The following is a 17,491-nucleotide window of genomic DNA, read 5'->3' as shown; positions in this document are numbered from 1 at the left end:
ACCGCCGACCTTTTGGTCAGCAACTTCAGTTCTTGGTGTGACAATCTATTCTAAATCTAATAATGACAACCTAATCTACATAAATTAAGCATATAATTTAGTCTAGTTCTAATGCATAGAAGTTAGAGAAAAACAATTTTTTAAAATTATAAAAACTAGCTGCTATTTTGTTGTTTTTATTGCATAGTTTTAGTACAGCGACTACACTCACTGTTATTCTTGATTCGTTATTAATTTGCTCAGCATTTTAGGTAGCAACAGATTTTTTTAAACTTCCCTTTGTATCATTGCATTAAGATGAGTGGCTCAATTTGGACAGGATCCAGACTCAGTCATACTTTCTCCTAGAGCAGTGGTTCTCAACCTGTGGGTCCCCAGGTTTTTTGGCCTACAACTCCCAGAAATCCCAGCCAGTTTACCAGCTGTTAGGCTTTCTGGGAGTTGAAGGCCAAAACATCTGGGGACCCACAGGTTGAGAGCCACTGATTTAGAGCCATTGAAATTGGTAGGATGTAAGTTAGCTGAAATCCCATTGATTTTGAAGCTTCTAATTGAAGTGTGGTCGAGGATGGATCTACATTGTACAATTAATGCAGTTTGACACCACTTTAACTGCAATGGCTCAGTGCTATGGAAAAATGAGAGTTATAGTTTTTCAAGGTCTTTAGAATTCTCTACCAATGAGTGTTGGTACCTTGTCAGACTACAACTCCTGCGATTCCATAGCATTGGGCCCTGACAATGAAGTGGTATCAAACTGCATTAATTCTACAGTGTGGATAGATGCACCTTAAGTCTCAGTCTATCCCTAAGGTACTAACTGGAAACATTGCCCCATATGCAGGTCTCACGGTTCAATCGTGGGAGAAGCTTGAGAAAAAAGAGGGAGAGACTCAAAGAAGAGAGACGTGCTCAGTCTGTACCAAGAGATGAAGTGGTACAAAGCAAGGTAAAGCCAGCTTTGTGTATTTAGAAGGCAAAGAATGTGGTCTGAGTTCTGCAAACCCCTTTGGCTTCTGTGAAAGTGTTTGAAATGGATGTGTCCTGTGTCATTTACTCTTGAATGCCACTTGAATGATGCCTTTTTAGATGCTCTTGATGGTTCCACATATCGGATTCATGTAATCTCATGAGCAGGGGAAAGGGGAAGAAGCTGAAAGCAACCATCCGGGTCCATTTCATCTTTTCCTGTGAACTCCTTTATTTCGGAACAGGGCAGTGCCTCGGCTGCTGATGACACCAACAGCAGTGACCCACCCCCTCACGGGAGAAATAACTTGAAAGATGAAGCCCAGCTGCCTTTGTCCGAACTCCGAGGGAGGAAGAGCAAGAAGAAGAAACCAAGGGAAAAGGTACCATTGAATGAAACGTGATGGAGGGGTGGGGGGGGGGGGGGGGACACACAGGTCTTTTTTTCCTTACAATGTCTCACTTCCCATTCCATCTGTTAGAACAGGGGTCCCCAAACTAAGGCCTGTGGGCCGTATCCGGCCCCCCAGGGGCATTTATCCAGCCCGCGCTGGGTCACCGTGCCCTGAAGGGCTGTCCCTCCCAAGGGCAGCAAGAAAGGGCCGGATAAATGGGCGCCGTCAAAGCCGTGGGGGGGGGGAGAGCTGGGCACCGGTGTCTGGAGGAGGAGGAGCAGGAGCAGGAGCAGGAGGCTGGGGAGGAGGAAGAAGCAGAGCTGGGCTCCCCTTCTCCACTCGGTCCTCCTGGCTTTAGCTTCCGGCAGGCAGCTCACGCAGGGCTGGTCTAGCAGCATTGCCTGCTCTGGGAGTTGGAGCAGTCGTTTATCTATGCTGCCCAGGCAACAGCGCCCCTTCTCCTCTTCCTTCTCCAGCTGGCCATCGAGGAGGAGGAGGAGGAGGAGGAGGAGGAGGGATGTTGCTGCAGTTTCTTCTTTCTTCCTTCTCTTCCTCTTCGATGGCCAGTTGGAGGAAGGAGGAGGAAGAAGAGGAGAAGGGCCGGTGCTGTCTTTCTCCTCCCCCTCCTCCAACTGGCCATTGAAGAGGAAGAAGAGAAGAAACGCAGCAGCGTCCCTTCTCCTCTTCTTCTTCTTCCTCCTCCTGTTCCAGCTGGCCATCAAGGAGGAAGAGGAGGAAGAGGAGGAAGAGGAGAAGGGGTGTTGCTGCAGTTTCTTCTCTTCTTCCTCCTTTTCCTCTTCGATGGCCAGTTGGAGGAAGGAGGAGGAAGAAGAGGAGAAGGGCCGCTGCTGCCTTTCTCCTCCCTCTCCTCCAAATGGCCATTGAAGAGAAAGAGGAAGAAAAAGAGAAGAAACGCAGCAGCGCCCCTTCTCCTTCTCTTCTTCCTCCTCCTGTTTCAGCTGGCCATCGAGGAGGAGGAGGAGGAAGAAGAAGAGGAGAAGGGGCGCTGCTGCAGCTTCTTCTCTTTTTCCTCTTCCACTTCGATGGCCAGTTGGAGGAAGGAGGAGGAAGAAGAGGAGAAGGGCCGCTGCTGCCTTTCTCTCCACCCCCCCCCCTCCTCCAACTGGCCATTGAAGAGGAAGAGGAGGAAAAAGGGAAGAAACACAGCAGCGCCCCTTCTCCTCCTCTTCTTCCTCCTCCTCTTCCAGTTGGCCATCGAGGAGGAGGAAGAAGAGGAGAAGGGGTGTTGCTGCAGTTTCGTCTCTTCTTCCCCCTCTTCCTCTTCGATGGCCAGTTGGAGGAAGGAGGAGGAAGAAGAGGAGAAGGGCCGCTGCTGCCTTTCTCCTCCCCTCCTCCAACTGACCATTGAAGAGGAAGAGGAGGAAGAAGAGAAGAAACGCAGTAGCGCCCCTTCTCCTCTTCTTCCTCCTCCTGTTCCAGCTGGCCATTGAGGAGGAGGAGGAGGAAGAAGAGGAGAAGGGGTGTTGCTGCAGTTTCTTCTCTTCTTCCCTCTTCCTTTTCGATGACCAGTTGGAAGAAGGAGGAGGAAGAAAAGGAGAAGGGCTGCCTTTCTCCTCCCTCTCCTCCAAATGGCCATTGAAGAGGAGGAGGAAGAAGAGAAGAAACACAGCAGCGCCCCTTCTCCTTCTCTTCCTCCTCCTCCTGTTTCAGCTGGCCATCGAGGAGGAGGAGGAGGAAGAAGAAGAGGAGAAGGGGCGCTGCTGCAGCTTCTTCTCTTTTTCCTCTTCCACTTCGATGGCCAGTTGGAGGAAGGAGGAGGAAGAAGAGGAGAAGGCCACTGCTGCCTTTCTCCTCCCCCTCCTCCAACTGGCCATTGAAGAGGAAGAAGAGGAAGAAGAGAAGAAACCCAGCAGCGCCCCTTCTCCTTCTTCTTCCTCCTCCTCCAATTGGCTCTCGAGAAGGAAGAGGAGGAAGAAGAGGAGAAAGGGTGCTGCTGCCATTTCTTCTTTTCTTCCTCCTCCTTCTCCAGTTGGCCAACCAGGCAGGTAGGGAGCTGGTGAATCGCGGGAGGGGGAGTCTCCTCAGTGCTTCCATTTCCCTCCCGTGATCCACCAGCTACCTGGGGTCGCCTCCTCTCTCCCTTCTGCCCACCAGAAGGGAGACCGGGAAAGTGGGGAGGGGAATGGAAGTGTGGAGGAGAGCCCCCTCCCACAATCAAGCAGCTGCCCCCCTGCTTCCATTCTCCCCCCTGCTTTCCAGGTCTCCCTTCTGGGGATGGGGGAGAGGAGGAGAAGGCGACCCCAGGCTTTTCTCTCCTTGGCTGAGCCAGACAACACCTTCCTCCCTCCCACCTCAGCCCCCCCCCACTTTTCTAGCACCCCTTTCCCACCCCAGTATTCCCTTTTTCTAGTTTACCCCTTCCTATCCCAGTCTTTACTACCCCCATTCCCCAGTCCCTCTCACTCCACTTTCCATCCCAGCCTCTCCCAGGTTCCAGCCTCTCTTTCCCATTTCAGTCTTGCCTCCTTTCCCACTGCAGTTTCCCACTTTCCAGCCTGAGCCTCCCTTTCCATCCCAACCTTTCCTAGTTTCCAGACCCCCTTTTCCATCTCAATCTTTCCTCCTTCCCCAGTTGCCCCCTTCCCACCCTAATCTGTTGTGCTTTTCCAGATATCCCCCTTTCACCTCATTTTTCCACTTTTTCTAACACCCCTTCCCATTCTTTCTCTCTCACCCCCTTCCCCAGTCAGTCTTTTCTCTATTGTTATTACATATATTACTTTAACTATAGTCCGGCCCTCCAATGGTCTGAGGGACAGTAAACTGGCCCCCTGTTTAAAAAGTTTGAGGACCCCTGTGTTAGAACATGGGTTTAAATTAATTGAAATATTGTTTGTAGTTTAAACTGTGTGGTGTAGCAATGCAATGTAAGAGTTAAATGCATAGAGCTGTCCTTTGATTTCTAGAGTGTAATTTTGGAGTGTTCTGGTGTGTGTTTACATTCCATTGAATTAGATTGCCATGCAGTTTGAGCTTCCTGCGATGTACAGCTAGAAAATGGACGTGTTTTATTCTGCTCCTGTAAATAGTGTAAATTGGCAATAAAAGATAAGAGCTGCTCCGAGACTTTGGAGCTGACTGAAGTAGTATGCTTCATTATTTGCTTTTGTGCTTCCAAGCAGACAGTCAGAGGTCAATAAATCCACACCATAAAGCGTAGATTTTTCATCAGTGCCTCCTTTTTTGGGCCACTATTTAATGTAAGTTGTTTATTTCGTTTTAACTATACCTAAAGTGTTGAAAGTATTTTAATCTGTAATGTGTTCTATTGTGGCCTAACTGTAATTAGATGGGGTGGGAATGAGCATTTTATCTCCAAAATCAGGCAAAAGGTTGTTGTTCTTGTTTTTTTAAAAAATCAGGTTTCAGCACTCTCTGACCCCACATCCCCTGCTGACCAGCAGATGCCTTCTGGCCCACACCAGAACTTGCCAAAACGCAGGAGCAAGCACCGCTGCTCATCTCCACCGCCACCCCATGAATTCAGAGCATATCAGTTGTATACACTTTACCGTGGGAAGGATGGTAAAATCATGCAGGTAACCAAGTAGTCTCCCACTGGAGTAATATGAATATGTTGAAGAAATAAAACAGGAAGGATTTTCATAAAGCTAAGCATAATTCAGATTTAATTATTTGCATGCCTTTTTGGAAAGTGGTGTAATATACAATTGTATAGATGTGCCCTCATTGTTAAATGATTTGGATCTTTGAATTAATCTGGTTATAAGGATAGTGGAGGCAACATCTTAAATCCAGCTTAGTTCCAACTGGAAGTGATACACTTAATACATTTTTTGCATTGACAGTTGTATGCATATGTGTGTAACTTTTTAATAGAGAGATGAAGAAAGCAATGGGAATACAGTATGAGTTTCACCTGAGAAGTATTTAATCTCTCCATGTATAGATTAGAATTGTATTTTTATTCATTATCAGATAATATTTTTCCATGTGTGTAGTGCAGAATGAAAAGACTAATGGTTTTTTGAAGGGTGAACCTAAGCTGTGGTACTGCTTTGAGCCAATTCTTACTGCAGCATATGTGTCGTTTTTTCTTTGTATTTTTGGCTGTAGTCTGGTTTCATAGAATCATAGAGGTGGTACGTGGTAGGCCATCCGGTAACCCCCTACCAAGAAGCAGGAAAATCACGTTCAAGGCATCCCCGACATCTGGCCGTCCCGCCTCTGTTTAAAAGCCTCCAAAGAAGGAGTCTCCATCACACTCTGGGGCAGAGAGTTCTACTGCTGAACAGCTCTCCCAGTGAGGAAATTCTTCCTAATGTTTAGGTGGAATCTCCTTCCCTGTAGTTTGAAGCCAATGTTCAGCGTCCTAGTCTCCAGGGCAGCAGAAAACAAGCTTGCTCCTTTCTCCCTATGACTTCCCCTCACATATTTATACATGGCACTCATCATGTCTCCTCTTAGCCTTCTCTTCTGCAGAAAGTCTTCAGAAATGGCAATTATCTTGGGATGGTTAACATCAGAACATGGTGATTTTACAAAATCAGAAATGGACATCTGGACATTCCAAGGGTGTTTTGTTTGTTTTTGCACTTCAGATAGTGTTCTTAGAATATCCCAAGAGTAAAGAAATACCCCCTGGATTCATTGAAAATGTCCCATCCTGGATCTAGGCAGATCTGTTTAATTATCTGTTGCAACCTATGATTTTAAACATATACACTCGAATCCTGTTTATATGCTATAACTCTGGTTTATGTCAGCCATTGTCCCTTTTACATGCATGGTTAGGTAATATCCAGTGTGCAGGCAGTTGAGTAATCTGTTTTAAAGGCCTGTCCAACGTGCTGCCATTTTTTTGTTCTCTTCTAGTATACTGGTGGTACATTATCTAGGTTGACATTGAATGGGATTTCAGCCAAAATGGGTGTATCTCTTCCTATAGATCCCAATCAGAGCTGCCAGAATTAATGTTAAGGTGGAAGGTTGTGTTATTGGGGTTCTTCATTTCTTCCAGGCACCAATAAATGGATGTCGCTGTGAACCGCTGATAAATAAAGTAGAGAACCAATTGGCAGCTGCTGTGGAAGAAATCAAAGCTGAGTTTGTATCAGTACAGGATAAGATGAATAGCAAACTTGGACAGATGGAAAACAAAACACAACACCAGGTAAGGAAGCAATTCCAGCATCAAGTATTTCTGGAGCATCGTGAGAGTGATAAGTGGCTTCCTTCACAGGGAAGCTGCTTGAAACTCTTTCCTTTTCAAGCTGTTCAGCATGGAGCAATTGCCACAAAGCACAGCTGCAGCACAGAAGCTGTTCTCTGCAGCTGCTTCATGTGGTGATGACCATGATTTGCAGGCCAACCTTGTTTAACCACTTCAACATTATAAATATAGAATGGTCAGATGTTGCAAAATAGAGCTTGGAAAGAAATGGAGAGGAGTGGCAATATAGAAGGGGAATTTCTTCTAAAGTCATTGTAAGTAAATTGGTAGATTATGCCTGGGATCCTTTTAGTAATTCAGTATCCTTTTTACTGGCATAGCACTTCCTTAGTTCTTAAACAGGGGGAACTCATACAAACATGTTGCAGATCAGCAATCCCAACAGATGGCCATCCAGTCCCCTTTTAAAAGCCTCCAAAGAAGGAGCCTCTAACTTCAACTGTGGGCCCTGTCTCCAAATGGGGTCTCTTCAGCTCAGTGTTGGGGTCCCAAAATAAATTTCTGAACACCATCTAGTGGCTGTTTTAGACCTTTACATGAATCTGTTGTGCAGGGTTTACAGTGGACTCTACAGAGGATGCTTCAGCTGTACTTCATAAAAAGGAAAATTAGACTATTTAGCAAGCTTTGCAAATACTGATCTATTATCAGTATTTGATTTTTATATCTATTTTATATAGCCATATACCTAAAATGTCTTGGGCCAAAAGGGATAGCAAGTTAAAATTTTAATAAATTCTGATCTGGACTATATTTGAGGACTATGCAGAAGTAGGTGCATTATATTTTCCATAGTCACTGAATACTGACCCATTTAGCCTTTTGCTGTTCAGTGTTGGGACTCTTAATAGCATTTAGAAGGACACAGGTTTTTCATATCTCTATAAAGCACTTCCCAGCAGCTAGCTATGATAATTAGAATATCCTTGTTTAAAAAAAATGCTGAATTTTTTAAATGTTGGTTTGTAAATACTTTTTTTAGACCTTCCTTTTTGACTCTTATTTCTACTCTTAGCAAGTCAAAATGATGAAGTCATTTTGATGAAGTCAAAATGATGAAAGGTGGGATTGAGGGAGGTTTTGTTAATTGCTCAGATTTAATAAGTTAATTCATGCACTGGTGTGATTTCTGCTGAACCTTTCTTTTCCATCACAGCTTCGCGTCTTAGACAAATTAATGGCGGAGAGGCTGTCAGCAGAAAGAACAGAGTGCCTTCATCGCCTTCAGGAGCACACGGAGCTGGAAAAAGCTGAAGGGGAGAAACGCCAGGTAAAAAAATAAAATAAAGACATAGTTGATTATGTGAATAGATGAGGAAATTGAACATTTCTGTTAAAGTACAAAGAAAAGACAGGATGCTTATCTGAAAGCAAAAAAAGTTAATATGTTTTCTGGAGTGAAAAGTCTAGTTATAATGGGAAAAATATTGTGTTCTTTCACAGCTTCGCTGAATAATGGACAGTATGATATTTAAACACATTTCTTTTTATAGTTCTTAAAAGATTAATTGCCACCTGCTTGCTGCTGAATTCCCAAATGATTTCATATCCTCAAACATTCTGGTAAAAATGATTTACTCCTTTTTTCATTTGATTTTTGTGTCATCCTTTTTGACTGCATTTCAGGAAGATAACACCTGAACTCCCACAGAGCCAGCAGGAAAATATTTTTAGTTAAGCGTGAAGCAATCCCTCCCTGAACAGATCTTGCCAAGAAAACCCCGTGAAAGGTTTGCCTTAGGTTCACCATATGTCGGAAACTACTTGAAGGCACATAGCAACAAGAAGTCAAAAAGGAGATAAATTGAAGGGATTCAATAGTTTTTCTCCACGAACTCCGAAAACAGTTATGAACTTCAACTTTCCAGCAGGTCTCCATCCAAAAGTTCAGCTTTGGAAGATGCCTTACACACAGCAATCGTTTATTTAAATTTTCATTTCTTTTATCCACAGTGGAAAAGGAAAAATACTACTTTACTTAGATTATTTCCAACCAAGAATCAATATTGTGAATTATATGATGGAGTGGTTACATTACTTAGAATTGATTGAGGAGGTCAAGGTTCTGATCTCAAATTTGTCGCAATGCTTATTCAATGATCTTATGTTCAGCGGCTAGAAAAATAATTTTTTAAAGTGATAATTTGCAGAATCATGCAGTTAGTGCTGTGAGATATAATCTAAAGAAATAACTTTTTCAAGCTGCAATTGGGAAAGTTATTCATTTAGCTTAGAAGAAGGCTGGGGTACAGATGTGCTTAATAGCAATAACCCTCCTTGAAAACCACTGGCATTTTTATGGATTGAATACAGCAACATTTAATATTAAAACACTGTCATGTTTCTCTTTATTTCTAGTTGGTCCAGTGAATAGTAATGCCTCAATCCCAAGAATGCATTTATGTACCAATTATGTATGGAACCCTTTTTCAGAAATCAGGAAGTAATTGCTATCTTCCACGCTAATATGAGTGTGAACCTTTATTTCAGTGGTATAATAACATTCATTTCTATTCCTTTGATTCATAAAGTAACTATGCCTTTCACTAAAGGTGTAATGTTAAGTGACCCTTTAAGGATATTATATCCATTAGATTCAGGACTTTACCACACAATAGATTTGTTGCACGAATGCACTGGCTATGTTCCATGTTTGATTTTTCCTAATCACATGGCTGTCCTTTCGTTGCAAAGAATTTCCAAGTTATTGGATCACGTCTTTTCATTGATGGGAAAATCCTGTTATTGGCTTCGATATCTCTGCTGTTCAACTTTTTTTTTCCTGGTCTGACCATTTTATCCCTTTGTAATTAGAATATTCTGGAAGAATATGCAGTAGTTTCCTCCCTTTCCTTATCTTTTAGCAAAATAAAAACATGTCTTTGTGCTCCATTTTCCCAGTTTTATTTTATTTTAATGTATTAAAACTTTATCTTGTCATTATTGCACTGTCCTCTATTTGTGAGAAGCATTGAAATGGTACAATTGTGCAATTGCAGTGTATAAAAAAGAAAAACATGTAAAGAAATACATTTTAAGATGTGTTTTTATTGAATGTATTTTTATGATGATGATATATTTTAACTGTGTTGTGCCCCACCTTGAGTCGTAAGGAGAAGTGGATAATAATAACAATGGCTATAATAATAATTATTATTAATATTATTATTAATAGTCCCACCTTGGTAGTGCAGCAGGTTAAAGCGCTGAGCTGCTGAACTTGCTGACCAAAGGGTTGGGAGTTCAAATCCGGGGACCAGGATGAGCTCCTGCTGTTAACCCCAACTTCTGCCAACCTAGCAGTTAAAAAATATGCAAATGTGAGTAGATCAGTAGGTACTGCCTTAGCAGAAAGGTAATGGCATTCCAAGCAGTCATGCTGGCCACATAACCTAGGAGGTATCTGTGGACAACGTCGACTCTTTGGCATAGAAATAGAGATGAGCACCACACCCCAGAGTCAGACACAATTAGACTTACTGTCAGGGGAAACCTTTACCATTGTTGTTGTTGTTGTTGTTGTTGTTACTATTATAAACAGCAGGTATGTAGAGCAGACATAGGTAGGATGGTAGGGTGAAGTGAAACAGTATGAGACATTGATTGTTGAAACACAATCACTGAAGTTCCATATTGGGAAGAATGTGTTAACCTGATGGTTTCTGTAACCAGTATGTTATTGTTTACATATATGATTGCTGGGGGCCAGCACACTGATGTGACAAAGCCTTCGGTGGCTGGGAGAGATGGGAATAATAATAATAATAATAATAATAATAATAATAATAATAATAATTGTATTCTGCCCTATCTCCTCGAGGGGACGCAGGGCTGATTCCAGCATACACAAACATAAAGGTGAAAGTTCAATGCCTAGAAACAATGAAACACAGATAAAGGTAAAGGCTTCCCCTTCTGGCTCTGGGGGGTGGTGCTCATCTCCATTTCCAAGCAAAGAACCTGCATTGTCCATAGACACTTCCTAGGTCATGTGGACGGCAAGACGGCATGGAGCTCCGTTTACCTTCCCACCAAGGTGGTACCTATTGATCTACTCACATTTGCATGTTTTTGAATTACTATACTCAGTAGTTCCCACTCCTAATATCAGGATGGCTGCATGGAGATGCTTGTAAGGAGCATTACTGCTCTAGGGCTAGGTTGGCAGGAGCTGCAGCTAATAGCGGGAGCTCACTCCGTCCTGTGGATTTGAACCGCCGACCTTCTAGTCAGCAAGTTCAGCAGCTCAGCGGTTTAACCTGTTTTGCTACTGTGGCTCCATGCTTAATATGCTTAAGGTCAGCAGCACAAATTAAGGAACTGGGAGCTAAAACTCCTCTGATTTGTTTTTTTGTTTTCCCCTAACAGTTGTCTTTGGTGGGCGAACTGAAAGCCTGGTGCCTGTTAAAACTTCAGAATCTAGAACTGAAGCTGTCTGGAGATTCCAGATCTTCAAGGCCCAAGTCAACTCTGTCCACCTGTGAATCACTCACTGAGACTTTGGATACCGAAAACCTTCCTAGTACAAAAGACTGCAAAGCTAGCCAACCTCACCTGCAGAGCGATGGGTCCCAGCAGCATTCCTGCCTTGCTCTCCAGAACCCTCTGCCCGAAGACCCTGGGAGGGGAAGGCCGCTAGCCACAGAGCAGAGCTACGGGAAGCAATATTTTGTTGCTCAACAATCCACCACCTCAGGTATTTTGTTTTTTTTCTGCTAGCAGTTTCCAGAGAGATGGCTAGTATGTTTCTGTGGCAGCAGAACCAACACAAGAGGCTTGTGGAAGCAAAGGGCAAAACTGTCAATTTAATTCCAGCTGCGTGTCTTTCTTTTTGTTGTTGAAGGCTTTCATGGCTGGAATCACTGGGTTGCTGTGAGTTTTCCTGGCTGTTTGGCCATGTTCCAGAAGCAGTCTCTCGTGACATTTTTGTCTTTTTGATTGTGGATGTCATAAATTCCCCTCCCCTCATCATACACATTCTATTTGTGATGGTGTATTCTTTTGGTGTAGCACCTTTCCAGTGCCAACTTGTATGTGTGAAGTAGGCTTCTGCTATTTCCTCCCTATCTACTATTGATTTATACCTCATCTCTCTTCCCTAATTGGGATTAAAATGGCTTAAAATTTTAATTGAACAATGCAAATAAGATTAAAAAGTGAATATTAAAATGGCATTTTCACAATATTAAAAGAATTTAACTTGCACTATAAAAGATAAAAATCAATTAAAATTATAAAAATCATTTCAGTTGAAAACAATACAGTATTCTGGATCTGATTTTCTTCTTTTTCTTTTAAACATTCTGTTTTAAATGCCCATTCAGATAAAATTTATGTGTCTGCCAATGGAAGGAAAGCAAGGAGGGGACCATTTTGGACACTTTTTCAGTCTCTGCAGCCATCAAGAAAGCCCTATGATAGTAAAGGTTGGGTATCCCTTTTTAGAAATGTTTGGGACCAGAAATGTTTTGGATTTTAGATTTTTTTTTTTGCGTATATAGGTACATACAGAGGTATCTTGGAGTTGGGGCCCATATATAAATACATAGCTTGATAACAATTTTATAAAATATTTATAATGATTTTATCCATGAAACCATGGGTGTATATAGAATCATCAGGAAGCAGATGTCTCTATCTTTTCCACCCATATGGACAATTTAGTAATGTTTTTGATGTTGAAATTCCGAATAAGGGATGCTCAACCTGTATCTATATGGAGCCCCTGGTGGTGAAATGGGTTAACCCCTTGTGCCGGCAGGACTGCTGACTGACATGTCAGTGGTTCAAATCCGGGGATAGTGGGTTGAACTCCCTCTGACAGCTCCAGCTACCCATGTGGGGACATGAGAGAAGCCTCCCACAAGGGTGGTAAAACATCTAACATCCAGGTGTCCCTGGGCAATGTCCTTGCAGACAACCAATTCTCTCAAACCAGAAGCGACTTGCAGTTGCTCAAGTCACTCCTGACACAAAAAAACAACAACCCTGTACCTATGTTTTCATATCATTGCGTGTAAATGCCAATCATTGTGATTCAAACCTCCTTTATTACAGGAACTGAGCAACAGTTAGTTGGTGCTGCTCCACCTCCTTCTGGAGCTTCTCCACGAGTCGTCCGGCCGAAGGACAAAGCAGGATTAAGCAGGTTGCAACAAGAGCTGCCTCCGCCAGAATACTCAGGTTCCAAATTAAGGCACGTCAAGGTACAAACTGCTGCACACTCTGCTGACTTTGCCAAGGCAGAGTCACAGTCTGGCTGCTTGATAGACAGAGGGACCCAAACAAAGAAGGGGACCAGAAATGGCCAGTTGAAGCACAGAGCCCACCAACATGGAGGGACTCACCCTGGGCAGCCCTTGTCAGCCCAGCCTGCACCACCTTCTGCCTCAGGTGGCAATGAGCCCAGCCCAAAGCTTGCAGGCACCTCTCAGGCCCTTGAAATCACCCAGTACTTCTTTGAGGCAGTGTCCGGTCAGATGGAGAAGTGGTACGAGAGGAAGATCGAGGAAGCACGGAGCCAAGCTAATCAGAAAGCCCAAGAAGATAAAGTTGCCCTCAAAGAACATATAAAAGATTTAGAAGAGGAACTGCATAAACTGAGGACTAAGTTGCAAAAAGACAAGTAGCCTTGGTTCTTGTTCCTGCAAAGACTCCCGGGGGGGGGGGGGGGGGCTGCAATTTTTCACAAACAGCGATTAAGCTAATTGGGGAGGGGGTGGAATGGGGAGAGATGGGAGGAGTAAGCTGCATCATGTTTCAAGGGTCGGTGGCCTTCCAAGATGGTGAAGACTGTATTTGGAATCTAGATCTGTTTTCTAAAATTAGCACTTCTTTTCTTCTGGGTCGGCAATGAATGTGTAACCATCATGGTTATGTAGCTATGCAGTGACTTGTGGACATCCCACTTATTAGGCACCAGCCACTGTGATAAACAAGGTCTGTTCCCCTTTCGCTTGGGAATGTTTCCACTCCTTCACATAAAGCAATCTCTGTTGTGATAAGAAGTGAGATACCTGCTGCCACAATTCCCTCCTTGTTCCACAGATACCATGTGCAAATAGAAACCTCCATCTTCTGCTTCTGGATTGACAAGGGAACGGATCCCTGTCGATTGCAGCAGCGACTGCCTGGTAACTGGGGGTTGGGGGATTACATCAGGGAATATGTTCAGATTATGAATATGAAACAGTCACGAATGTGTAACTTTAGATTACATATTCATAACTGCCCAAGAGAATTTTGGGCATGTTTATTTTATCTTCCTATAGCGTGCCAGATGTGATAGCAGTTCTGTGTAGGATGTCCTTGCGTGCCCTACTTCTGCTCGTGATAGTTCCAAGGATCAGTAATATCCCTTTCCTCCCATCGAATGCCTGTGCCATTTTATAAATATTTTTGAAGTTTTATTTTATATATATTTTATCCTTTTTTTAAAAAAAATTCCCTTGTTAAGTCACTTAAGCTCTGGAGTGCTCATGTATCCTCTTGGAAATTAAAAAGTGGCCAACCTTAGCTAGACTACCTCTGTCCAAGACTACACTGCCATTTGGTGAATCCTTTGTGCTTTTCTACCTTGATCCAACTAGGGCTGTATGGGTGTGGAAACTGGCTTTTCTGCACATATCGTTGTCTGTAATGGGCTGGAGGCAAGGGAGTATGTGGTTCCCAACCTCAAGCCACCAGTTTGTGCAGCCTACATGTTGCTCTATCAAGACACAATCTTGTTCATTGGCTTTTCAACCAAAGGTTGGCAGGGGGCAGAGAAGTTGAATCTATCTCTACAATTGGCTTTAGGATTACAGTAAATAATCCTGGCATCCTGCATTGCAGTGATGGATCTGTAACTACGATACAAATTCATGATCGTGGCACTATTACTCCCTGAATCCTCCCTTAAACTACAAGAGCAATTCTGAGCAATGCAGGTCTGCAGCACTCAAATTGAGTGCTTCAAAAAGATGCAGTAGCCCCTTCTTGTCCTTGAGCTGAACTTCTCCTCATTCTATTGTTGCTCGAGGGTGAGATCAAGCTATTTGCACCATCCTGATGTGCCCCACTCAGCCATGCCACAGATGATTGCTCAGAGCAGCTTATTAGAGTTTAAGGAGGGATTTGGGAAGTTGAATCCTTAGGTCATTTGCAGTTATTTTTACATAGCTGGAAATGCAATGTAAGATCTCAGCCCATGATTTTAAATGGTAACGGGTTGGATGATCTGTGGGCTGGGTCCAGTGCCTAAAGCACTCCTACATCAACCTCAGTATCCTTACTAAAATTTTTGGCTAAGTCATCATTAACAGGTTTGCCTGTTTCACTGTAAAGGGAAAAATAAAATGTTTTGCAGTTGTACGAAACTGTTTTCCCCCTGCTTTAATTCCTTGTCTCTTTTGTTTGCTAATACATAAGCGTGTCTATTTCTATCTGCACCTGAACACATGTGTTTGATAACTGTAAAGCAGTACTCTCAAAATGGGGGAAATGTTCAATTCCAGAATCAACTATTAGGAAAATAGCAAAGTTGGCTACCTCTACCTGGAAAAAAAGTTTATCTTCAATATATTTTATCTCTATGGATGTAAGGTTTAGTAAACTCTCCTGGAATCTGCCTCAAGGTTGGCATGCATAATTTTCCCGTAACAAAATGCAATGCCTATCTCTTCAAAACATAACTGGCTTTCAGTCTTTTCTTTTTAAAGCTGCTTTGAGTCTCCTTGTGGAGAGAAAAAGCAGGGTATAAATGAACAGATGATGATGATAATAATAATTGCAAAGAACTGCAAAGGCTCTGGCACATGCCAGTAAAGGTGGTCCCAGTGGTGATTGGCACACTGGGTGCAATGCCTAAAGACTTTGGCCTGTACTTAAAAACAATTGACAGTGACAAAATTACCATCCATCAGTGCAAAAGGGAGCCCCCGGTGGCGCAGTGGGTTAAAGCACTGTGCCAGCAGGACTGAAGACCGACAGGTCGCAGGTTCGAATCCGGGGAGAGGCGGATGAGCTCCCTCTATTAGCTCCAGCTCCTCATGCGGGGACATGAGAGAAGCTTCCCACAAGGATGATAAAACATCAAAAATCATCCAGGCGTCCCCTGGGCAAAGTCCTTGCAGACGGTCAATTCTCTCACAACAGGAGTGGTTGCTCCTGACACGACAAAAAAAAAAGTTGCAAAAGGCCACTGTACCCTGATTTGTACGCATTATTCGCCGATACATCACACAGTCCTAGACACTTGGGAAGTGTCCAACATGTAATCAAATACAAAAGCCAGCACAGTGATCTTGTATGCTGTGTACTAATCTTGTTATGTATCAAATAATAATATATTTTGCTATAGTATTATTAGACTCACAACTTTGAATCCTCCTGCTGTATGCATGCATGCGGAAATTAGATTGCACCTTGATGAGGTTATAGACTGTCTTCTATTCTGTAGAAATGCATATTGACATTTATTTAAACATGCCTCCCTAACTACCAGTATATTTTCACACAATTCAACTTGTTTGAGGTAAAAATGCATTGAGGGATGTGAAAGTAGTAGTAGTAGTAGTCCAGGAACCTTTCTGTACCTTTCATTCTAAAGTGCAAATACCTTGAATTTAGCTCAGAAAGATGTCACTTATACATGGAAAAGCATACAAAGGTCTTTATGTACAAAACCACGTTTTGTAATCCAAATTGTATACACTTTTAAAACTTTTGGTCCTGTGGCCACTACCCCTTTTTAGTCTAAATGAATTTAAATCCTATAATCCAGAAATATATAAGCATATTAAATATGCATGGCTTGGAATTATTATAAGTCTGTAACTTGCATTCTGTAATTACACTCTCACATTCTTGTAACCTATATCCTATAATTACACTTCTGTAATATGTGGAACACAAAAGTGGAAAACTTCTCAAGTGCAATATGCTGGGCTGTGTCTTTCCAATTAGATCACTCATAAATAACAAGAGTACTGGGGGGTCTGAGATTGATAAGTCATTGGTTTTGGTGAGTGGACACTATATTCAGTAGTTCCCACTCCCAATATCAGGATGGCTGCATGGAGATGCTTGTAAGGAGCATTACTGCTCTAGGGCTAGGTATAAAGAAGATACATTAACACCCATGGGATGCCATGTTTAAAGATCTTCCTAATTTACCTTTGCTTAACATATTATAGAGCTCTATTCTGGGATGCTCTCCTAGACTAGCTGTGGCTAGCATCCGACTTATGATAGTGCAAAAAACAGTTTGTAAGATTTTTTTCATCATTACTTTTTTTACCAACCTTGAGCAATAATCCAAACTTCACTGCCTATCCCTCAATTTCACCTTTTAGCTGATTCATCCATGGTCATTTAGTAACTGTTACAATGGGGGCCTAAATGACCAGCCTTGCTTATTTGCAGAGTGCTATTGACAGTACACTCCGGTGTTCTAGGCTCTTTAGAGGAAGGAACTGGCAAAACCTTGGATAATTTATTGCCTAAGAAAACCCAATGAAATGCATGGTGGTCTCCATAAGCTGGCATGCAAATTGAAAGAATGCAACTATTGGAGAAGCAACTGATACCTCTATCCAGGGGCTTCTCCAGGACTGAGCATGCAGTGCAGTTGCACATGCACATGTGCAATATCAGCCATAACAGTAGTATTCCTTTGGATGCAACAAAAGGATTTTACCTGACTACAGCCAATATGCCTGTCACCAAAAGCAGAACTATAACATTCACTGGGAACTTCAGAGGAGGTAAAGGAACAGTGTAGTTCCACTTTTGCAAAACTTTATGATACATCTCCTGGGGCAAAATCTTAGCCTATGTTTGTAAACAACAAGAATTGCTTTCTCCACTGCAATGAGCAAAAGAAAAAAGAAAAAAAGAAGCCCTTGCAAAAATTGCTCTGCTTAAGAAGCAC

The 17,491-nt window shown here is 42.7% G+C and overlaps 1 protein-coding gene across 9 annotated transcripts in view; it reads left to right on the top strand.

The window, feature by feature from the left end:
- The window catches only part of ANKRD6 (ankyrin repeat domain 6), a 108,595-nt gene extending 95,349 nt beyond the window's left edge, over window positions 1-13,246 (top strand). For all 9 annotated transcript variants that reach the window (XM_060753026.2, XM_067467494.1, XM_060753028.2 and 6 more), the window contains 7 exons: window positions 845-949; window positions 1,215-1,352; window positions 4,748-4,924; window positions 6,367-6,519; window positions 7,736-7,849; window positions 10,948-11,275; window positions 12,637-13,246. In XM_060753026.2, coding sequence (XP_060609009.2) covers window positions 845-949; window positions 1,215-1,352; window positions 4,748-4,924; window positions 6,367-6,519; window positions 7,736-7,849; window positions 10,948-11,275; window positions 12,637-13,208 — 1,587 coding nt within the window. In that variant the 3' untranslated portion in view covers window positions 13,209-13,246. The remainder of the gene's footprint in view (window positions 1-844; window positions 950-1,214; window positions 1,353-4,747; window positions 4,925-6,366; window positions 6,520-7,735; window positions 7,850-10,947; window positions 11,276-12,636) is intronic.
- Window positions 13,247-17,491: the final 4,245 nt, after the last annotated feature.

Source organism: Anolis sagrei, chromosome 1 (assembly GCF_037176765.1).
Source record: "Anolis sagrei isolate rAnoSag1 chromosome 1, rAnoSag1.mat, whole genome shotgun sequence".
NCBI classification, from domain to species: Eukaryota; Metazoa; Chordata; class Lepidosauria; order Squamata; family Dactyloidae; genus Anolis; species Anolis sagrei.
The sequence above is the reverse complement of the archived record's forward strand: the minus strand, read 5'-3'. Positions and strand labels throughout refer to the sequence as shown.